Source organism: Podarcis liolepis (genome assembly GCF_965112155.1).
Source record: "Podarcis liolepis genome assembly, chromosome: 17".
NCBI lineage: Eukaryota > Metazoa > Chordata > Lepidosauria > Squamata > Lacertidae > Podarcis > Podarcis liolepis.
This window is the reverse complement of record NC_139571.1, coordinates 31,598,841-31,623,252: the sequence shown is the minus strand read 5'-3', so window position 1 is coordinate 31,623,252 and position 24,412 is coordinate 31,598,841. Positions and strand designations below refer to the sequence as shown.

Genomic DNA, 24,412 nt, shown 5'->3' with positions numbered 1-24,412 from the left:
CCGGGCGTCAGCTTTAATTCCGCCCCCCCCCCAGGGGGTCGGAGCCTCAAGTGAAGCGATGCAACACCTCCGGCTCCCCACCGAACAGTGCGGGGCACAACCCCACCCCCGCTTTCCGTCCCTCCTTGCAAACAGAGAGGCCCTTCAAACGGGAACCGGAAATGAGGTTTCAAGGGGAAAAAGGCAACCTGCGCGCCTTCGTAAACGGACTCTTCCCTCCCTCCCGTCTTAACTCTATGTTCTCCTCGCGCCTCCCTTAGGCGGCCGGTGCCGTAAAGGGCGGGCTTCGCTTTACGGCAGAAGCCCGTCGCTCGGCTCCTACCTGCCTGGCGCGCCGTCAGGTAAGAGGGACGCGGAGGAAGGCAGTTGTTTTTTAGTGGGGCGGCTTTCTTGCTGGGTTCGCCTTAGGCTCCTCTTTTAACGCTGCCCCAGGGACAAGGTTGGGGGGGGGGACGACGACGACGACAAGATTAAATAAAGCAGATGCTAAATAAAGTTAAACGGGGAGGTGTGCGAGGGTCATCTAGCCCAACCCCGCCGCCCCCCCCCAGGCAGCGTTCGAAATTCGCCAGGCGCATTTTGCCGCCTTGGAGGCGCCTGCCTGCCTTGGGATCCTTGGATCTTGCCAGTTTCCACACACTAACAACACATCCTGTCGAATTCTATCCACAATATTTTTATCCGCGCAATTGGAAACCCCAAAAAGTTGTATTGGAAATATCCGGCTCCAAAATGGCAACTAGGCATTGTGTTTTGGCCACTGTAACCCTGGTTTAAGGAGCCATTTGGCTTAATAATAATAATAATAATAATAATAATAATAATTTATTATTTATACCCCGCCCATCTGACTGGGTTTCTGCAGCCATTCTAGGCGGCTTCCAACAGAATATTAAAAACATGATAAAACATTAAAAACTTCCCTGAACAGGGCTGCCTTCAGATGTCTTCTTAAAGTTGTGCAGCTGTTTATCCCCTTGGTTTTTTTTATCTCGTATTCTTAAGTTGTGGCATCTGCAGATGAAGGGTGGTATTCAAATGTAATAAAATAAAATAATAATTTTATAATTCATACCCCGCCCATCTGGCTGGGTTTCCCCAGCCACTCTGGGCAGCGCCGCACATATAAAAACATAGTAAAACGTCAAACATTAAAAACTTCCTGATACAGGGCTTTCCTTCAGATGTCTTCTAAAAGTTGTGTAGTTCTTTATCTCCTTGACATCTGATGGGAGGGCGTGTGTATGTGAGAAGCTGCTGGGAACTGTAGCTCTGAGGGGAAAGCTACAGTTTCCAGCGCCTTTAAGCAACAGTTCCTAGGATTCTTTGGAGGCAGGGGGATAGATGTGCATTGAATGTGCTTTAAGCACCGGATGTGGGAGCTCATGACAATCCCCGAAAGAACAAACTTGGTTTATGATTGCTTTGTACCTTTGATAGTGTGTTGCAGGTAGGATTTTTAGCAGAGACAGTAATAATTTAAAAGGGAGTGATTAAAAGTAGACATGGCACTGGGATTTGGTGGAGAGGTTTATCCCTCTCTGCTCTTCCCATCACCCTGATGAGGATGCAAATTCTCTGTCCCTGTCATCAGATTGATCACTGAATGAGTCAAGAGGGGAATATAACTCCCTGATTAGTGCAGTTCCCTGGAGGGATGCTGTCTTCAAGCACCTGAAAAAGGTTAGCTCCTCCTTTTTCAAACACTTTTGGGAGAAAGGGGGGGGTGTGAATCTGAGAACCTAGCTGTGTTATGCTACTAACCAACAGGGATTCACACAAGCACTTTGCTGTTTCTCATTGTTAAGAGACTTAAAAGTAATTCGAACAAGCATTAACGTTCTTTGGACAAAACAATGATTCTCGTTTATATAAAACTGTTACAAACACTTCATTGAATTCAAGTTCCCCCCTCCCCTTTCCCCCAGCTTTATTTTCCACTGGAGAGACCTTGGAAGGCTACTTGGAAAGATGAGAAGAACGAAGCTCCTCCTTTCAACTGATAGTCAAGAGAGCCCTGAAGACTAATGCAGAGAATTAACAAGAACGTGGTTTTGGGCCTTCTTACTTTGACAAGCTCAGTCTTTCTCCTGTTCCAGCTGTACTATTATAAATACTATTTATCACCAAGGGTAAGAACTCTGGCAGCTCACTTAAAAACAACAACACCACACAGCTACATTCAGCAGAACGAATCCAAACGAGTGTTTATAGTGATTTGTTAAAATAAGATGGGAGACACGAGATTGAGACTTGCTTGGTATTGAGTATTCTTGCTTGGTAGTAAATTCCAATGAAATCAATATGGCTTAAACATGGTTAAAGTCAGATTTCATATGTTCCAGGTTACGGTCTGGCCATTTTCTGGTCAAGTGGAGTGGAGCTTTCTAGCTCCATTGCTATCTTTATTGATTGATTCCAATGTAGTATGTCAGAAGTTTAGTCAACAGAGGAAGTGTGTTGAAAATAGATTAGTTCAAATATTTTTAAAAAATGCAATATTTTTGAAAAATATCACCAAAGCTTCACTTCTCATTTGTCTTGTGGTAGCACTAGGACTTGACTTGCAAAGCCTCTTCTCTGTTATTTGGTTTTGTTAGAATGGAGCTGTTTTCCCCAAGATTAAAGGGAACAAAGCAGGGCAAGACGGTAGTCGGTGGGTAAGTACTTTTGCACTGAAAGTATTTTTATTATTTTATTTTTATTATTTATTGAATTTATATACCACCCCACACCCGGGGGTCTCAGGGCGGGTCACAAAAAAGGTCACAATATATGAAATAAAAATAAAAACAATAACCCAATAATGCCCCCCTAAAAGAGCCACATTTTAAAGGGTATAGGATGTTGATTAGGTCAGCTAAAGGCCTGGTTAAAATGGAATGTTTTTGCCTGCTGCCTAAAGGTGTATAATGAAGGCACCAGGCAAACTTCCCTGGGGAGAGCATTCCACAGCCACTGCAGAGAAGGCCTGTTCTCATGTGGCCACCCTCTGGACCTCTCGAGGAGGAGGCACATGAAAGAGGTATTGCAGTCCTGAGCCGTTTAAGGCTCTATAGGTCAAAACCAGCACTTTGAATTGGGCACAGAAACTAATTGGTAGTCAGTGCAGTCAGACCAGGATCGGTGTAATATGCCCAAACCATCTTGCTTCAGTGAGCAGTGTGGCCGCTGAATTCTCCACTAGTTTCTGAACCATCTTCAGAGGCAGCCCTGAGTATAAGATGTATAAGATCTCTTTTGCTGCTTTGATCAGTATGATACCCGTTATTGTTACTTTATTGCCTTAGGGGTCTTCAAAAGCTTTTTAAAGATGTTTTTTCCCCCTTTCCTGTCTCTTTACACAGCACGTTGTTAAGAAATTCATTAGTTTGATGTCCAGTCACAACATACCTGTGCATCTGATTGATCCATTGCTTCTGGGACTAATTGACACAGACTTGAAGCAGCTCAGGACCTCTCCTGATAGCAGCCACTCAGAATGCAGATACCTCTGTGCTCGACGGGACTTTACCACCTTTGCCGTCCCGGACAAAGCCTGGAAACTTGAGGTAAATTTGTCTCATCTTTATTTACCTATCTATGCTAAACTTTGCAACTTTTAGATCAAGTAAGCATAGAGACAAAATATCAAAACATTTATGGTGCATTTCTCAGGAATTTTTGAGAAAGGGTGAGTGACTTGACCACAGGGTGAGTGACTTGACCACAAGGCAAATGTTGCTTAGAAGGTACCTCACAACAGCAATAGATCTCTTGGACTGTGTCTCTCTGTGGTTCGTATTTGAAGGTTTTTTTGTTTGTTTGTTTTGGCCTTCATATCTTAACAGATAGTATTGTTACTCAGGAGGAAAACTGCAGAAAAGCACAAAAGAGGTTTTAATACACTTGTTACACTTAAAGAAGTGTATGAAAATAAATGCTAAGTGGTATTCAGAGAACTGTGTGAAGCCAAATAAGTTGGTTAAGTGTATTTATTAGAACTCCCCTTCATGGATCACTGCCTTGCAGTGGCGAAGGGGCTTGAATAACTCAGAGAAGCTATGAACTAACTAAAAAGGAGATTGTAAGAATAATTGCATTCCCGCAAAGAGGGGGTTCTGTTTCATTTTGAAACAGAAGAGCAAGTGCTTTGCAAAGCAGGACTGTGTGTGTGTGTTTAATGTACTGAGCCAAAATGCAGCGTGTCAATTTCAGGTGGGCCTGTTTCGAGCTGCTGAGAGAGTGGGTTTCCAGTGGCTAAAGCTGCAGAGCAAAGACCCACGTCTAGAAGGGATGGACGACCTCTCTGGGATGGAGATTCCTTTACACTACATTTTCAGACTGGCAGCACATGCCATCCATCTGGTGGTCTTTTATGAGAGGAGCGGGAACTACCTCTGGCATGGACAACTGCGGCTGAAGCGACACATGGACCGGAAGTTTGTACCTTTTCGGAAGTTGCCGTTTGGCCGCTACCCGGGAGCCTACGACAAGTAAGAAATGGCAAGGCAGTGTATTCTGTTTCTATTTGATGCACGAGTTTTTCATAGAAAGCACACAGCTGTCCGGCTTGCCTTGTATCCTTGCTGAACAACAAATGAAATCATATGTGCAGGGTTTCTGAAGTCAATGAGATTACAGCAATGGAGAAAAGTTTTACATTCATGATCCGACAATATTCTTCTCCCGCCCTGATGCATGACACTAGAACAGGGAATCGTGCAGTGATGATGTTTGGCTATAAAACCAGGACAGGACAAATAAATGCATTTTAAACTTGGGAAATCCTTTACCACCAGGATGTGGTTGCCACTGGGCTGTGAGGCTTCAAAATGGGGCCAAACAGAAGAAATAGCTGGGAAATAAACAGCTTGTTGCGCATCATGTTGCAACACATCCTTAAATGCAAGTAGCTGAAAATAAGTATGGTCCCCCAAGGGGAAAAGGCACTGGGATAAATCTTTCATTAGGCAAGTAATGTACCTCTGCCCTTGTATCCGATGGGTTGTTTCTAGTGCAGCAGACCCTCTGGATACAAACTTAATTCATTCCTGGGGTCCTTATGTACCCTGAAAAGTCCGCATCTAGAGACACTGCTTCTGTGCATGTGTGCGGCGCGATAGAACGCTTCTGCGCTCTTCCGAGTTTGCTGTGTTCGCAACCCGAAACTTACGTAACCCAAGGGTCCACTGTATGGCAGAGTCCCTGATCCATTTGGCTAAAGGGATTCACCTGGTGCTGTTTTACTTTTTCCATTCCGCCTTCCCATCATAGGCATTTGTTTGTTGTTGGTGCAGATGGGCTGAACAGCTTCAGAACACCTCGTTTGGTCCAAATGGAATGAGCTATTTTGGAGTAGTTGGGTGAAAATAGATAATTTGCAGCCTTTGCATATGAAGCGACTGCAGCTGCTCCTGTGTTTCATTTTGTTTCGCCTTCCGGACATTAAAGTTGCTCTTGTTTTCTGGCCAGCTTAATGTAACTCTTTCCTCCTTTGTAACAGGCTAGAACTAATAAGTGTTTCCATTGATGGGTTGACAGTCCAGATTCCAAAAGAGCCATCTCAGTTCCTAGAGGAAAGGTCCCACTCCAGGTTTATTGAATGTAGGTACAGAGAAGCTCGATCTTTCTTCCAGGTTAGTGGTTATCAAGTAGCATTTCACCCAAAATGTGAAATATTTTCCAGTGTTGCTTGCCTGGTTTCCCCCACCACCCCAGGGTTAAAATGGTTGTTGTTGTCAGAGTTAACATGCTTAAATGGGAATGCTAGTATATATAGATCAGGGTTTCCCAAACCTGGCTGCGTGGCTGGTTTTTTTTTTTGGGGGGGGGGGTTGGACTACAGTTCCAGTCATCCCTGATCATTGCTCCTGCTAGTTGTAGTCCCCCCCAAAAAACAACAACCAAAAACACAGATGGAGGACCCAAGTTTCGGAAACACTGATCTAGACTGTGTGGATGGATGCCTTTGTTCCCAGACTGTAGAATCATATGAAAATATCTTACTGCAGACTTGCACACCCTATGACCCACCAAGCCCAATGCTGCCTATGAACCACCTGCAGTGGCCTACTAAACGGCTTGCCTCTGATTGTGAAAATAAGAGGAGAGAGTTGTAGTCAAGCAGACAGTGAGCTGTTTCGGTGCATGGCTGGATTGTGATTTGTGCAATCCTGATTTAACTCCTCCTGCCTTGCTGATTTATATATGCTATACGGATCCTACAGATATAAGACATGAGTGGCACTGTGGTCTAAACCACTGAGCCTCTTGGGCTTGCTGATCAGAAGGTCGGCGGTTCGAATCCCCACGATGGGGTGAGCTCCTGTTGCTCTGTCCCATGTCTTGCCAACCTAGCAGTTTGAAAGCATGCCAGTGCAAGTAGATAAATAGGTACTGCTGCGACGGGAAGGTAAACGGCACTTCTGGGTGCTCCGCTGCACCAGAAGCAGTTTAGTCTTGCTGGCCACATGACCTGGAAAGCTGTCTATGAACAAATGTTGGCTCCCTCGGCCTGAAAGCGGAGATGAGTGCTGTAACCCCATAGTCACCTTTGACTGGACTTAACCAACCAGGACTCCTTTACCTTCTTTTTTTTTTACCTCCAGAGATAAGCAATGGTGGTGAAGCTAGCTTCTGATCTCTTACGTGGCTCATGTTTAAATAATTATTTACTTACACGTATTCCAAGGTCCAATGAACTACAGTTGGAAACATTGTTTGCTGTAAAGTGTGGAAGAGTTCTGTTCATGAATCACAAGTCAAAGCTCCCCTTGGTACATAGAAGTATCTGCATGGTTCTTTGCTTCCTGACCCCAGAGTCCTGTTTCAGATTTAAATGTTAATGGAAATAGCTTGAAACCTATGAACCCTTTTACCCATCCAGCCCACTGGTAGTTTAATGTTATAGTCCCGAAGCCAGCCACAGAACAATACAGATAAATAATTTTGCTATAATCCTTTAACACTTGGTGGCGCCAAAGAATGAAAATCCTGTGCATGGAAACAAAGGTGAATCTATCTTATACAGGAAAGCAGGAAAATAATAGTATCTTCTGTGCCACGGCAGTAGATACTGGCATAGAAAAAAATCTGTATTAAAAATGGTTATTTACCTGTGTTTGAATATATCTTGAAGTTCATTAAATATTGATTGATTGATTTCATAAAATGTATATACCCCTTGATTGTAAAAGACTTCAAAGCGATATACAAAAAGATAAAACAAGAAAAATCAAGGAAAATTACAACCCAACATAACAAAAGTTAAAATACTGAAACAGCAGGAAAAAAGTAGTTTGGTGGGAGCTGTAAACACTTGACTGTATGAAAATAATGCAAGAGTCGTTTACAATTTCCCTTTTATTTTTTAGCTGTACCCTGATGATGTATCTCTGGATGCTGTTGAATTCAGAAAGAAAGCCAAGGCCTTGCTGCATCTTGCTTCTCTGACATTAAACAGTTTAGGAGTCAGATTCTGGCTGAGCAGTGGAACTTGCCTGGGTAAGGAGCTTGTGGTCATGTTTGGTCGCTAAGATTGAGAACTGAATGCATTCAGTTACTCAGGGGTGTCTTAACAGGTACTGCAAAACCCACAAACATGCAAAGACACATTTTCATATTCCAAAACTGAAATATGAACCAAAACAGCTTGAAACATGTATGGTTAAATGGCTTAAGCCTTAAACACCCCAGTACTCGCCGAAATTTTGGAATGTCTCTGGAAAGAAGGTCATCAGTCTTCTTTATGTAATGATGGGAGAGAACTAGGCACTGCGACCCTTAACTTGCTCCACTCCCTAACCCCACTTTGCTACCATATCCTTACAGCCTTTGCCAACCCCTCCTCTGCAAGTCCCCAGCAAATTAGGAGAAATCTTCATAGGCTGGTAGATTTTGTGGGCTTGGGGTCTGTACTGTGCCAGCTTTCTGCCATGAAGCTCACAGAACTGTTGTGTTTTCAGGTTGGTACAGGCAGTGCAATATTATTCCTTACAGCAAAGATGTGGACTTGGGGATTTTCATTCAAGACTACCAGCCAGATATCATTCCAGCATTTCAGAAGGCAGGATTGCCGCTAAAGCACAAGTTTGGCAAGGTTGGTGGATGACACACCTGACTTGGGCACTTTGCCCTGTTTGTAACCCCTCCTTTCCAGGGTGTGCAATTCTAGGCTCTTAACAGGAAGAAAATATTGTGTGTTGGAAGAGCTACCGTGGAGCAGTGGATGCTGAACTGGGGAGATTTGGGTTCAGATCTCTTTGCAGTCATGAAGGTTGCCAAGTGACCCAGGGTCCCAGTCACTATCACTCCTAGTCACCCTACCTTGCAGGATTGTTGTAAGGAGAAAAAGGGTGAGAGGACAGAACCGTGTATCAACAGCGTTGTTTATTTGTATGCTGCCTTTCCATGCTCAAACCGGCTTATAGGCTTATAAAGGTAAAGGGACCCCTGACTGTTAGGTCCAGTCGTGGCCGACTCTGGGGTTGCGGCGCTCATCTCGCTTTATTGGCCGAGGGAGTACAGCTTCCGGGTCATGCGGCCAGCATGACTAAGCCACTTCTGGCGAACCAGAGCAGCGCACTGAAATGCCGTTTACCTTCCCGCCGGAGTGGTACCTATTTATCTACTTGCACTTTGACGTGCTTTCGAGCTGCTAGGTGGCAGGAGCAGGAACCGAGCAACTGGAGCTCACCCCATCGCGGGGATTTGAACCACCGACCTTCTAAACGGCAAGTCCTAGGCTCTGTGGTTTAACCCACAGCGCCACCCACGTCCCTTATAGGCTTATAGGGCTGGGCAATTTCTGGTTTTCAACATCGTGATATATCAGCAACTAAACATTGTGATATACTGATATACCACGATGTCTGAAATAAGGATGAAGCTATGTAGAGGCATTAACAACAACAACAACAACAACAACAATAATAATAATTTTTTATTTATACCCCGCCCATCTGGCTGGGCTTCCCCAGCCACTCTGGGCGGCTTCCAACAAAATATTAAAATAACAGTAATCCATCAAACATTAAAAGCTTCCCTCACATTGTGATTTTTGAATAGAGCACACACACACACATTCTGATTCATGATATATTGCCGGGTCAAAAATTATGGAACCAATATCACGATATGGACTTCAAACTGATTTTGGGCAATATATTGATATATCACAGCTTACCACACCAAAAGATTTTGTTGTTGTTGTTGTTTAGTCGTTTAGTCGTGTCCGACTCTTTGTGACCCCATGGACCAGAGCAGGCCAGGCACTCCTGTCTTCCACTGCCTCCCGCAGTTTGGTCAGACTCATGCTGGTAGCTTCGAGAACACTGTCCAACCATCTCGTCCTCTGTCATCCCCTTCTCCTTGTGCCCTCCATCTTTCCCAGCATCAGGGTCTTTTCCAGGGAGTCTTCTCTTCTCATGAGGTGGCCAAAGTATTGGAGCCTCAGCTTCACGATCTGCCCTTCCAGTGAGCACTCAGGGCTGATTTCCTTCAGAATGGAGAGGTTTGATCTTCTTGCAGTCCATGGGACTCTCAAGAGTCTCCTCCAGCACCAAAAGATTTACTTAGTTGCAAAAGCAGTCATAAGCCATAAATGAAAACAAGCATGCAATAAAAGTAAGCAGTCGTTACATAAGTCATGATAAAGTCCAGCAATAATGATGCAAAGCATTCATACCAGTAACAGCAAAAAATGAAGTCGCTCCGAAATTAAAACTTGACTTTAACACAAACCCCTAAACAACACACCCCACTCCACAGACCTCTAGGCATCCTGAGCATCAGGCCCGGCAAAAATGTATGCCGCCTTGAGCTTCTTAGGGGAAAGGCTGGATATATAAATAGTCTTCTCATACAGTATACCTGATAACCATGAATAAATGTTTATTTGTATATGGATAAGGTGGTTTCAAACAGGCCATTAAATCCTGGTGTGACTAAAGAGCCCAAACGGTTAGGAACAGTCTTGGTTTTCTTTACAAAGCCCAGTTACAGGTTATAATTTTTTTTTAAAAATGCATGCTTAAACTATCTCCTTATTTTGAAGCTGCGCCAGCTCTCAGTCTGGAGCGAGGTCCCAACTGGCTTCTTGTTTCCTGCCAAAGCATACCCTTTTCTGCCCCGGTTGCTAGTTCCCCAACCCCTAGGGTGCCATATAGTGCAAGCAATACTTGGGTAGGCAAGTCGTCTGGGAAGGTTTTCAACAGGAGACTTGGTGCAGGATCCCCAATCCAGATTGGGAGCGTGGTGCAGATTGGGTTCTCTACAGCAGGTGCTGCTTTATTTTAAGCATGCTTTAGTAACAGAAAAAAATAAAATAAAGAAAACTCAAACATGTATCATGTCATTTGTGCCTAAAAGTCATTGCACAAAGACCTGGCATGTGTCCCTCTTGTATGTTTGCAGTGTTTGACTTTTGCAGCCTCTTTTAATATTATCTGTGTCATATAAGGTGCTTTCCCCCTGTCTACCTTACAGGTTGAAGACAGCTTGGAGCTCTCCTTTCAAGGAGAGGATGAAGTAAAGCTCGATATATTTTTCTTCTATGAAGAGGATGACCACGTGTGGAATGGCGGAACTCAGGCCAAATCGGGCAAGAAATTCAAGTATGAGTCAGACTTAGCGTCTGTGGGGGAAGGAAATAGAGCTTGACAAACTGCAATATGAGATATTCTTAGCAATTAGTGTAGTGCAGCTTCATTCTACCACCAATATAAAAACGATAAACCACGAGGGAATTGCAGACCACGTTTTCAAACCACCAGTGGCTTTCAAACCACTTTTTGGATAAAACTGGGTGTGGTTCTAGGGCACCTGTTCAGCATTCATCTTGATTTGTTTGCAGGGAGAATGGACAGTGTTGGCTATTTAATGAGCATTTCATTCTGATTGGTTTGCAGTGAGGTTAGACAAGCGTTTCCCCACGTTTTCTAGTGAGTTTTCCCATTGCAAAAATGCAGGCATTTTGGGGAAGCGGGTTTGTTGTTCAGGACCCTCTTGGTTAACTATAATTGTTCAACCCAAATTTGCCAGTACAGTCGTACGTTGGAAGTTGAACGGCATCCATTCCGGAAGTCTGTTCGGCTTCCAAAACATTCGAAAACCAAAGCACGGCTTCTGATTGGCTGCAGGAAGCAGAACTAAGCTGTTCGAAAACCAAGGTACGTCTGTATAAGTCATGCAAAGGTGTTTGGTATGTAGTTGTAGAAGCCATTTTAGCCCAAATTCTGCAATATGCAATCTGGATGCAGACACTTTTACTCAATCCCAGAATTCTTACAACATTATCTGTATGCAGAGTCAATGAAGTCGCACCACATTTCACTGACTGGATTACAAAGCCCCTTTCCTTCATCATTGACCTTCCTGTTCTTTTTCTGCAACACAGGTATCTGTTTCCCAAATTTACACTATGTTGGACTGAGTTCGTAGAACTCAAGGTACGTGTGCCATGTGAAACTCTCCATTACATTGAAGCCAACTACGGTAAAGAGTGGAAGATACCCGTGAAGATGTGGGACTGGAAAAACTCTCCACCCAACGTCCAGCCCAATGGGATCTGGCCTATCAATGAATGGGAAGAAGTCATTCAACTCTACTGATCAATCTAAAGCAAATACATGTGTTTATGTTGCCCACAAGGCGTCGTCGATTGTGGAATGCTTCAGCCATTTCCAAAGGAGATGCTGTAAAAGATGTATTCACTGTTCAGTTGGTCAACGCACAAGCAAATGGATGTCCTGCTTCAGGAACTCTGAAGAACTCTTTTCTACAGCTGAGGATGGGGGCTGGAGTGGGGAATAAGCTACATAAAAGTTGTATTTAAGGAAAAAGTAATACTGGGCGGCCATTTTGAACATTTGTTGCAGCAAATGTCCCTAAGTCAAGAAAAAAGCTGCCTATTCTGCCCAAACTAAGGGTCACCAAATACAGCCCACCGATCATGTCTGCACCACAGCTCACTGAAAAACGCAGGTGGGTGGTACCAGTTGTATGGCAAGCCATGGACTATTTAGCAGTGGCTTTTGGTGCTTAGTCAAAATGGAAGTTTTTGTGGGAATGTTCAGGGAGGCAGGAGAGGATATATTGTTTAATAATATCCTTCCTAACTTGTGCTAGCAAGTTCTGTAATTTAGCAGAGTTTTACATTCCCCTTTTAAATGCACAGCGGATAGCTTGTTGCAAGCTTGTTTAAGCTTCTCAATATTAGATTCCTGGTAGGACCCTTTTATATCCCTCCTAAAAGAATAGACACGACACAGTCTTGTGTAATGTGTATAAGTTTACTTACACATTCAGTTCACAGATGGATCCCTGAAGGCAGACTTAGTTACAAAGTATATACATATGGATCTACCCCATAAGGGGGGGGTTAATCCCAGTGACCGCAGTTCACACAACAAAAGGAAGATGGAAAAGAGAGGGAGGAGGGTTGCGTGCCTTGTGCTTTTGTTACCTGCCCAGGTAAAGTCATGCCCACCTCTGGTCACATTCAAGAGGAAGTATGTCCCAGGCCAGGAGAAAACAGGAAGTGGCTGGACCAAACATTCCCTTGCAAGTCCACTCTCGGAAAACAATGAATGTTGTATTTGACTGCTATCTATGTATCACATCCCACAGATGGGTTGTTAGTTAAAACCTGTGTTTGAATCTACAGGGTCCGGTATTACTTTAGCAGCTAATGGATCTGAAAGTAGGAGGAAATGATGTCACCTACTCGAATGGCCATCTGACTCAAATGGTCCCCTTTCACCTAAATTGCTCATAGCTTCTTTCCAACCTCTCGAGTCCAGGTTTTTCTTGAAGCCCCCACTCAGGACCACTTTTGAGGGAGCCTTGCTTGGCGGGTGAGAGCCCTTTGCAGCTTACTCGTTGGCAATGCAGTATGGCCGCTCAGAATACAGATGCTGGCCATCCTTGGTCTATTGCATTAAGTATTTAAGAAGAGCTTGTGGACTTCCTTGAGGTTCCCAGTTGGTCATTACAGGAAATGGGACGTAAGGGTAGGTGACTCACGGAGGCAGAAGAGCAATTCCTCTTATTCTCATAGAGCATTGAAAAGGGGACCACATCCCAACATGGCTCCTTTTTACAGATATTCCCAGTGGGATTTCACTCATGGGAAAATAGCAACCCATACTACTTTTAATCAGGTTTTTTTCCCCCCAGCTGGAACTCACCGGAACTCTCAGGTGGGCACCATTGCCATTCTAAGAGAACGAGGTGAGTTCATGGTGAGTTCGGGCATCTATTTTTCTAGAAAAATAGCACTGCTTTTAATAGTGTATTATTGACCTTTAACCATAGTTCAAGACTTTCCTGCCATGTCCCCATCGTTAGGAGATAACTGGGGGGGGGGGGAGAGCATTGTACAAAAAAAGATAATCAAAAATAATTTGTCACATACCTTATTATGGGCAGCAGTTCAAAGAGATTTGAAACTGACGATCAGGACGATGTGAAATACTGTTATCTCTGAAGAAGTTCTCGTAGTATATTTTATTTGTACGTGGCTCACTGTGGCCTGAAGTCTGTTTTGCATTGTTGGGAGCTCTGTTATACAAAGCACAATAATGTAGACATTTCTATTTGTGGGCAGAAAATGTGAATACTTAAAAAACAAAACAAACCACTATTGTTTATCTTGTGTAGATAAGGAAAAAGAGAGAAGGTACTTATTCATGTCCCCTCACTAAAACAAATAGTATTTAAATGATCCACGTACAATATTGTGTTTTAACTTATTGATGAAGTTGTTTGCTGTTTTGTACAATGTATAATGATGCTCTTGTCGGTGGCTCCTGTCAAGGAAAAGTTGGTTGTTCCTTCTGTCCTATTGAAGTCAATGTGACAAGTTAGTATCGAGTAACTTTTCTGGATTCGGGACGAAGGTTTTAATGTACTTTAATGTACTAAACCTAGATTTAAGGATGTTACTCAGTACAAAATAATCTGAAGGAGGCTTTAAAATTAATACATATGTTCTGAACTTTTTAAATAAACTTATGAAAAGAGACTTAGGAAAATGTCACATTTATTCAGAATATGGAAGATCAAAATCTGTGCCTCTGGCAAATATGTTTATAATGTGCAGTTAGTGCTCAACAATGTTCTTGTTTTAAGGTTACATTTGTCATATATACAAAAACAGCAACAATGCAAGCATGATAGACAACAACATGGTTAAACTTCTATATATCCTGGTATAGCCTGTATATGTCCTCCTTATCTTCTTAATTTCTGAAAATATAATGCTAAGTGAGATCAGGCTTCCTTTAACCAGCTTGCCTTTTCAGCTACTGGTGCCAATGCAGCTGCAATGCTGCATTTCTATTTTAAAAATATAGTGTGTTTCAAAACAAGGTATAGATTTTTGTTCCTAAGAACCAATCAAGGCAGAGTATAGAAATCTTGCTTTTCTCACCTCCGTTTGATTGTCAGGTAAAATGAGCTCAGTTAATTTACTTGGCTGAGGGTTTCTGAGCCCATTATGGAATGAATGAATTTGTAGAGTAAATCCATATGAGGAAATTAATTTCTGGATGAACTTTAATAGCAGAAGAATTTATTATTGCCGGTCAATTTTGAATTATTAATTTAATCTAACCTTGGAAATTGCTGAATGAACTGTATTTAACCGACTGGTTTAAATCAAGAGTCAAAAATGGATATATTTTTGATGATTGAATGAGGACTGCCTTGCTGTTAATTTAATGACTGGATTTTTATGAGTATTTGGAAGTATGGATTGTGACACTTAAGAGAGAGAAGGCATGCATGTGTTTCTCCGCGAATGCTAGAAGCCTTTGAGCTGAGATGGGAGAATTGGAGCGTTTGGTCTTAGAGAATGGCATTGATACAGAATCATAGAACTGTAGAGTTGGAAGGGACCTGTAATGTGTATGGGTTGCTCGTGCGTAAGTTGCCGCCTCTCCAGGCTTTGTTGCCTTGCTAAACCTTTCAGTCTGGGCAGCCCTTCACTTCGTGGCTGCCTCAGTCGCTAGCAGAATCCATCAGTGGGCGTTTCTTAAATCTTTTCCAACATAAAAGTTGTTTGACACCCAGTCTCCTCCTACTCTCTGCGCGGAAGTCTTCTGCGCAGGGTGGGCGTGGGTAGCGGAGGACCCGTGCTCTCCCCGCTGGTGTCCGGTGAAGAGTCCTGGAGCCCTCTCACCGATTCCCCCATCAGCCCCTCTATATCCCTGGTGTTGCGCTGATTTGCTTCCCCATCTGCAGAGCTGCCTCTCTCCCTGCTGGGCCCTTCTCCAGCATCATTTGAGAGCCTTCCCTCCGCCTCTAGCTCCGATGTCAGTTCCCTGACAGGACCCTAAGGATCATCTAGTCCAGGGGTCACCAACCTAAGGCTCACTCTAATGCCCTAATGCCCGCTTGCGCACTGCGCTAAACCAGTGCAGCGTAGCGCAGGGACTCACTTCTGCGGTGCCGAAAATCGCAGGCATGCAGACACCGAAAATCAGGGGCGCGCAGATGCATGCATGCATGATCCAGCCCACAGAGGGATCTCTGCAGGACCGATTGGGCCCAGGCAAGATAAACCTTGTCGACCCCTGATCTAGTCCAATCCCCCTGCAATGAAGAAACCTCAGCTAAAGCATCCATGACAGATGGCCATCCAATCTCTGCTTAGAAACCTCCAAGGAATGAGAGTCTACAACCTCCCAAAGGAGACCGTTCCACTCTTGAACAGCTCTTACTGTCAGAAAGTTCTGGTTTGAACCCTACTCTCCAGAGCAGGAGAAAACAAGCTTGTTCCCTCTTCCATGTGACAGCCCTGGAGATATTTGAAGGTGGCTTTCGTCTGTCCTCTCAGTCTCCTCTTTTCCAGGCTAAACATACCCAGCTGCCTTCTAGCGCTCCTCATAGAGCTTGGTTTCCAGACCCTCGATCATCTTGGTTGCCCTTCTCTGCACACGTTCTGGCTTGTCAGCATCCCTCCTAAATCATGGTGCCCAGAATTGGACATGGTATTCCAGGTGTGGTCTCAGCAAGGTAGAATAGAGTGGTACTATTATTTCCCTTGATCTGGACATAGAGACCTGGTGTCTTTAGCACTTGCGTTTTGACTTTGGCCTCTGTATGAATTTCACCAAAGTAAGACACTTCAGTTTAGTTGGCTGCTGAGCTTTTTGTAAAGCTGCAATGCTCAAGTATGCACAGTGTCTTTGCAAGGAAGGAGGACTCAGAAAAGAACATAACTTGGCCACACCCCTGCAACCCTAGTAACCCGGCTGAGAAAATCTGAGAGTACCTGTGCATATGAACTCTCTTCCATGCATGTGACCTATGACATCCTCTCCACATCTTCACTATGCAACCAGTTTTAACTACAACAGCTACTTCCCCCATGAGGCAGGCCTCAAGAAGCCTCCTTGCTTTTATAGTCATACCTTGGAAGTCGAACGGAATCCGTTCCGGAAGTCCGTTCGGCTTCCAAAAATAGTTCGCAAACCAGAACAGAGTCACTTCCGGGTTTGTGGCGTTCGGGAGCCAAAACGTTCAAGAACTAAGCGGTTTGAAAGCCAAGGTATGACTGTGTTTCAAAGTGAAGCCATTTTTTAAATCATACCATACTGAAGTAGAGCTCGGTGTCTCCCAGATTCGAAATAATAGCCTGCCAACATGGTTTCTTTTACATATTTGAAGGCCTTCTCTGTTTTGTTTGGCAGGCAAATGATGCTGACAGGTGAGGATTCACCAGTGGTACCGTGGCTCACTCCCTGGGGCCAAGCGTGTTCAGCTTTGGTAGTATATTTGTGAGGATAATTCAGCAATTATGCTGAAATTCAGGGGGGAATTAAAACCAGAAAATACTCGAATGCAGTGTTTTAGCAGCTATGCAATCTGGAATCTTAGGAATAATAATAATAATAATAATAATAATAATAATAATTTGTTTTTTATACCCCGCCCATCTGACTGGGTTTCCCCAGCCACTTTGGGCGGCTACCAACAAAAGATTAAAAATACACTAAAACATCAGTCATTAAAAACTTCCCAATACAGGAGTGCCTCAGATGTCTTCTAAATGTCAGATAGTTGTTTATTTCTTTGACATCTGGTGGGAGGGCATTCCACAAGGCGGCTGCCACTACCGAGAAGGCCCTCTGCCTGGTTCCCTATAACCTCCCTTCATGCAGTGAGGGAACCGCCAGAAGGCCCTCAGCACTGGACCTCAGTGTCCGGGCGGAACGATGGGGGTGGAGACACTCCTTCAGGTATACTGTACAAAGGCCATTTAGGGCTTTAAAGGTCAGCACCAACACTTTGAATTGTGCTCAGAAACGTACTGGGAGCCAGTGTAGGTCTTTCAAGACCAGTGTTATATGGTTTCAGCGGCCTCTCCCAGTCACCAGTCTAGGTGCCGCATTCTGGATTGGTTGTAGTTTCCGGGTCGCCTTCAACTGAGGAACTGAGAAAATGATCTTAACACTGGAGAAAAATGTAACAGCACCTCAAAATCTGAGCAGTTTGGTATGTGCCATTTCTGTTGCGCCACAGCTGTACTGGGAGAAACTAGCACAGGTAAGGGAATACGTCCTGGCATAATTTGAAAACGTTTCATTCTGAATGCTAAATATTTGAGAGCAACGCCATACAAATAAGTAAAGAAACCAGGTATCCTGGCTTCGGTTTTCATCAGTATTCTCAGTATCTACTATAGATGTACACATGTTTTGCTTACATCTGATATCCACAGACAAGGCTTTCTTGCTAGGAATTTCAAAATGGTGCTCCGGGGAGAGAGAGAGGTTATGCAAAACACACAGCGCACAGCGACACTTCCATTTGTCATGAGACGCCAGATGCTTTAGACAGGCTGGCTATAAATGCAAATCTGAGTCCAGGATCTAAATATATGGTACTGCTGGGGTTTTCCAGTGTCCTGCTAAAAATACTTCTGCCCTCTGTAAAGACCAAGCAAATGGACTGAAAGGAGGGAGGATTCAGGAGCAGTTAATTTAGGGCATGGCTACTACTACTGTCACCCGTGCACCAAAATCTCTCCCCTTCTGCCCTCAGAAGTCTGTACAAATGTTTCCCCTGCCCCATGTTGTGATGCCCTAAATGGCCTTGACCCAGTATACCTGAAGGAGCGTCTCCACCCCCATCGTTCAGCCCGGACACTGAGGTCCAGTTCCGAGGGACTTCTGGTGGTTCCCTCACTGTGAGAAGTGAAGTTACAGAGAACCAGGCAGAGGGCCTTCTCGGTGGTGGCGCCCGCCCTGTGGAACGCCCTCCTATCAGATGTCAAGGAAATAAACAACTATCTGACGTTTAGAAGACATCTGAAGGCAGCCCTGTTCAGGGAAGTTTTTAATGACTGATGTTTTAATGTATTTTTAATCTTTTGTTGGTAGCCGCCCAGAGTGGCTGGGGAAACCCAGCCAGATGGGCAGGGTAGAAATAAATTATTATTATTATTATTTATGTCATTGCGTACATTTCTCTGCTTGCACTAACTATTGACATAAAGCAGGAGCCCATGAATGTGGTTACATCATCAGCTAATGCAGATGTTGACTCAATTTAATTGTGAAAGGGGTGCTCTTTTTAGAAGGGACCCCTCCGTAAACCAGTTTTTATTCAGTTCCTTAGAAATGGAACAGGACTAAGACTCTCTTATTGTGTTTTTTTAAAATTTTGTATTCTTATGTTGTGATATCTACAGATGAAGGGCGGTATTCAAATTTAATAAAACAATAATTTTATAATTCATACCCCGCCCATCTTGCTGGGTTCCCCCAGCCACTCTGGGCAGCACAGCACATATAAAAACATAGTAAAACATTAAAAACTTCCTGGTACAGGGCTTTCCTTCAGATGTCTTCTAGAAGTTGTGTAATTCTTTATCTCTTTGACATCTGATGGGAGGGCGTTCCACAGGGAGGGCACCACTGCCGAGAAGGCCCTCTGCCTGGTTCCCTGTAACCTCACTTGTTGCAGTGAGGGAGAATTATACAGAGTTTCAAAGGATCTGAGTAGCAGAAGATTTTGTGGCTCTGCTATACAGTATAGTGATGTACATTCATAGGCCTTCCACGTTTCCCTACTTCCCAGGGACAGCTCCGAATTTACAGAAGTTGCCTGGGTTTCTGATTTGATCCTGGAATGTCCCACTTTTCCTTAGGATGCCCCTATTTTCACCGGAGAAATGTTGGAGGGTATGGAGCAGGCAGTTCTGTCAGGTGTACTCTGCACCCTTCAATGGCACCCCAAACCCGCAGCCTGAGGTGGCTGCCCTACTTCTGCTTAGAAAACCTTGCCTTTCTGTGCAGGATGTTGGCTCGGAAGCTACGGAGATGTCTTCTTCAAGTACAGTGGTACCTCGGGTTACGTGGTGCTTCAGGTTAAGAACAGTTTCAGGTTAAGAACGGACCTCCAGAACGAATTAAGTACTTAACCTGAGGTACCACTGTAGTGGCAATGCCCAAAGATGTCATTTTAGGAGAGGCAACCCGACATTGCCACCACTGCCTTTCTTTTCAGTGAACCCACATAGCTGATCTCATGAACACCTATCTATTTGGTAGTTATGAGCTATCAAAGGCAGCCAATTCCTTCTGAAGGCGCTTTTAATTCCCATAACATTTTAAGAGTGGATCCCTCGCCCAGAAATCTCTCCACCCTTACAACGAAACTTTGAAATGGCAGTCCTAATATAAAGCCCCTATTAACTTCTTTCCTAGGCTTGTTTCAAAATTGAATTGCCCCTCCACCTCGCTCCCTTTCTAAATTAGCTAATTAATGCTGCTTTTAGTCTTTCAGGCGGTATAGAAAGTCAAGGCCCTTAAGTGCAGCTATATAGTAGCACCAAACTGCTTGTTTGACTTTTGTAGCCTCTCATCTTGAACTGACATTATACCCCAATTATACACACACACTCTCTCTGTGTTAGCAGCCTCATCTGCACTTCTGTAGCAGCTTCTCTTGGATGAAAAGTCTCCATGTTTACATTTTGGACTCCTCTAATCGGCCTGGGTTGTCCGCTTTGTCGTGTTTTTGCCCAGCTGCCTGGAAAGAGGATGCTCTGAGCAAACATTGGAGAGCCGCTTTTAATAGATGTCGCCAAAGACAAAAGCCCAGCCCGACCATTTGGACAGGTCCAAGGTTTGACTCTGTGGGCTCATCAGGCATATGGTGCCAGGTCTCCTGGGGAATTTATTTGCCTTTCAGCTTCTGTTCCCCAAATCGCCCGTCTTCTCTATAGGAAATCGGCAAAATAAGCATGAAAAGGAACAAAAACGTTTCAAGGTGGACACAGCTCATATTGTTGACTCTGGCCTTGTTTTGTACATTTGCGAGGCAGAGATATAGTGCCCTCTTGGTTGGTTGGTTTATGCAGCTGAGCTTGAAAGGTTGTCAAAGAGCCAGGTTGTTTAGCACGGTGGTTCCCAATTGGTGCTCCGAAAACGCAAAACCAAAACTACCATAGAGGTATCAAAGACCTATCACATGGAATGAAATAAAAATGTAGTTGTAAGCTACCTTGAGTCAGGAACATAAAGGTAAAGGCACCCCTGGTCCTGTCGTGACCGACTCTGGGGTTGCGGCACTCGTCTCACTTTACTGGCCAAGGGAGCTGGCGTACAGCTTCCGGGTCATGTGGCCAGCATGACTAAGCCGCTTCTGGTGAACCAGAGCAGCGCACGGAAACGTTGTTTACCTTCCCGCCGGAGTGCTACCTATTTATCTACTTGCACTTTGACGTGCTTTCGTACTGCTAGGTTGGCAGGAGCAGGGACCGAGCAATGGGAGCTCACCCTGTCGCGGGGATTCGAACCGTCGACCTTCTGATCGGCAAGTCCTAGGCTCTGTGGTTTAACCCACAGCACCACCCACGTCCCAGTCAGGAACATACCAGAGCGTAAACCCTAAGGAACTCAGTGAGACTTGATTCTGAGTCAAAATGCTTCAGATTGCGGTGTAAGGCTCCCCAGTCTCGACCCAGTTACGTGGGAGTCGGCTCCATGGAATACAGTGAGACTTACTTCTGTGTAGACAGTGTAAGTCTCTGTTTACAAGAAAGGACTCAACACTCCCTGTGTTTCCTAAGAAATGGCAGAAGCATTGCAATGAAATAATTTAAAGCGGATTGGTGACATTTTCCGTCAAAATTATAGGAAGGGCTTTGTGCGCCAGCTTCGCCATTTGGTGCGGGGATTTTATCTCCAGGATAAACAGACTCTGTTTTTGCACCTACACAAAGATCACTTTTAATTATTCCCTGAGACGTGGAGGAAGCATTTTGACTCAGGATCAAGACATGGAAGAAAAAGGAAAAGTGGGACATTCCGGGATCAGATCAGAAACCGGGACGTCTTCTGTAGTTCTGGGACTGTCCCAGGGAAATCGGGACACTTGGGAGGTCTGTCGGGTTGTAAGAATCATAGAATATACGGTAAATTTTTAGTTGGAAGGGACCCTGAGGATCATATAGTCCAACCCCCTGCAAGGCAGGAATATGCAGGAATCGAACCTGCAACCTTGGCATGATTAGCACCATGTTCTAACCAACAGCACTGGCTGAAGACAACTTGAATTGGTGGGGCAGTGCCACATTCACCCTAATGGAGCAATCTCTACTGACTTTGCGGGGAGCTGATGGTCCATGTTGCCTTGCTACCTCTGATAACATTGGCAAAATCTACTCAAAATGAGAACCATCAGCACTGTGGAGCGGTGCCCAACTTCGCAATCCTGTGGAGATAAGACAAGCCTATGGGTTCAGACCAGTAGCCACCTGGTTCAGCGTGCGTAATCAGTTGCGCATGCACAACCAGCAAGCAGTAACCTGAGCACGACTGTGCCTTTCCTTCTTGCTCCTTCTAGCAACTGGTACTCAGAAGCATACTGCTTCTGCCAGGGAAGGTTGTTGTTGTTGTTTAGTCGTTTAGTCGTGTCCGACTCTTCGTGACCCCATGGACCAGAGTACGCCAGGCACTCCTGTCTTCTACTGCCTCCCGCAGTTTCGTCAAACTCATGCTGGTAGCTTCGAGAACACTGTCCAACCACCTCGTCCTCTGTCGTCCCCTTCTCCTTGTGCCCTCCATCTTTCCCAACATCAGGGTCTTTTCCAGAGAGTCTTCTCTTCTCATGAGGTGGCCAAAGTACTAGAGCCTCAGCTTCATGATCTGTCCTTCCAGTCAGCACTCAGGGCTGATTTCCTTCAGAATGGAGAGGTTTGATCTTCTTGCAGTCCATGGGACTCTCAAGAGTCTCCTCCAGCACCATAATTCAAAAGCATCAATTCTTCGGCAATCAGACTTCTTTATGGCTCTCACTTCCATACATCACTACTGGGAAACCCATAGCTTTAACTATACGGACCTTTGTTGGCAAGGTGGTGATGTCTCTGCTTTTTAAGATGCTGTCTAGGTTTGTCATTGCTTTTCTCCCAAGCCAGGGGAGGTAGGACATAGCTATTAGCTTGTATAAGGAAACAGATATTGTAAAATGCCGAAAATCTCTAGCACTCACTCTTGCCACAAGGAAAAAGAACTGCCCCTGGAGTGAGCTATACCATTCAGATAAAACTGAATAGTGAGAAGCAACCTTCAGCTTTGGCTAGCTCTGTGGTTAAGAAGCATCGCGGATGGACAAGAATATGTCCTCTTTTATTTTAAAAAATGGCTAAATGAGAATGGCGGCTTCAAACAATGGGACAAATGGTGGTGGCTGTAGGAGTCCTAAGCATGTGCTCATTTCTTCTCCTCCTTTCCCCATCTCTGGTCTCCCCCTCCCCCCAACCAATGCATGTATATCATCCCTGTGTTGTTCAGCTACAAGCGGATGATTTGTGTTTATAGCAAAATTGGTGACGGTGACCATGTGTGTGAATGGGTAATGAGTTCCAGCGATAAGGCCTTTGACTGTATATTTTACTCCACCAAGGTTCTTAACAAATAATCTTTCCGCAATGCAAGCCGTCCTTATCAGCCTAAGGCAGATTGTCTGAAACCCTTATCTCTCTGGGCCAGTTAGCTAGAGTGATCCCCATTTCACAATGAATAGAGAATGAAGAGCCAAACGCAAACCCTCTTCCACCCCTCCTTTTCTTCCACTCTTTCTCTTCCTCCATTCTCTCCCCCCCTCCCGCCCCCGCTCTCCAAATCCCCTAGCAATTGCTGCCATTTACCGGCAACGGTCTGAATGGGGATTCTGATTTCTCAAGTCATATAACACGAGGCCTGCCTTACGCTTTCTGAACAGTCGCTTCGCATTTTCATGGGGAAAGGATGAGACAGAGAAACAAGGGGAGCCAGACATATGAATGAAGGCCCTCCAACATTTCTCCGATGAAAATAGGGACATCCTATTCAATAATAGTACAGTGGTGCCTCGCAAGACGAAATTAATTTGTTCCGTGAGTTTTTCGTCTAGCGAATTGTTCGTCTTGTGAAGCACGGCGTCGGAAAAGTTTTGGAAAAGCTTCAAAAATTGCCAAAAACCTCAAAAAAGGCTACCACACTGCGTTCTATGCGTTGCTCCTCGAAGTCAAGGAAACAAACTTGCAAAAAACGCAAGACGTTTTCGTCTTGCGAAGCAAGCCCATAGGGAAATTCGTCTTGCGAAGCAGCTCAAAAACCGCAAAACCCTTTCGTCCAGCAAGTTTTTCGTCTTGCGAGGCATTTGTCTTGCGGGCCACCACTGTATAGTGGTACCTTGGTACTCGAACGACTAAGCAAACCCGGCAGTGAGTGTTCCAGTTTGTGAACGTTTTTTGGAAGCTGAACATCCGACACTGCTTCTGCGGCTTCCGATTGGCTGCAGGAGCTAGCCAATCAGAAGCCATGCCTTGGTTGTGGAAAGGTTTTGGGAGTCAAATGGACTCCCAGAATGGATTAAGTTTGAGAACCAAGGTACCACTGTATTATTATTATTATTATTATTATTATTATTATTATTATTATTAATTTTTATTTGTACCCCACTCATTTGGCTGGGTAACCCTAACCACTCTATACGGCTTCCAACATATAAAAAATATTTTAATAAAACATTAAACATAAAAAAACCTTCCCTATACAGGGCTGCCTTCAGATGTCTTCTAAAGGTCGCATAGTTACTTATCTCCTTGGCTTGGGGGGTCACATAACTCCATACTCTCCAACATTTCTCCGATGAAAATAGGGACGTCCTAGGAAAAGTGGGACATTCCAGGATCAAATCAGAAATTTGATCAAATTGTCTACCTCAAGTAACAAAATTCACTGATTGGTTTGGGTACTATGTGCTGTAATTTTGTGGGAGGTTTCTTGTGGGAGGAGTGTGTGTGATTTTTGGGGGGGGGAGTGTGTGTGTGTGTGTATGTATGTATGTGCGTGTCCTTCAGAAAGCAAAAATGTCTTGGGGCACCTGTGTGCAGAAACCTTCAAAAATGTTCATCAGAGGCAAAAGTGGA

General features: G+C 44.4%; 2 protein-coding genes across 3 annotated transcripts in view; both read left to right on the top strand.

Annotated features, from left to right (window-relative positions):
- LOC310696250 (uncharacterized protein) overlaps nucleotides 1-24,412 on the top strand; it is a 960,839-nt gene that overhangs the window by 793,111 nt on the left and 143,316 nt on the right. The window lies entirely within an intron of this gene.
- Nucleotides 177-14,005, top strand: FKTN (fukutin). Of its 2 annotated transcripts, XM_083481528.1 has the most exons (11): nucleotides 283-341; nucleotides 1,595-1,683; nucleotides 1,929-2,132; nucleotides 2,601-2,660; nucleotides 3,348-3,551; nucleotides 4,198-4,475; nucleotides 5,486-5,618; nucleotides 7,356-7,485; nucleotides 7,947-8,080; nucleotides 10,468-10,595; nucleotides 11,378-14,005. In XM_083481528.1, the coding sequence occupies exons 3-11, from the start codon at nucleotides 2,028-2,030 to the stop codon at nucleotides 11,589-11,591; spliced, it is 1,386 nt and encodes a 461-aa protein (XP_083337654.1). In that variant the 5' UTR covers nucleotides 283-341; nucleotides 1,595-1,683; nucleotides 1,929-2,027; the 3' UTR covers nucleotides 11,592-14,005. The 2 variants fall into 2 exon arrangements, with proteins under 2 accessions (XP_083337653.1, XP_083337654.1); XM_083481527.1 differs by lacking the exon at nucleotides 1,595-1,683 and having other exon boundaries at nucleotides 177-341.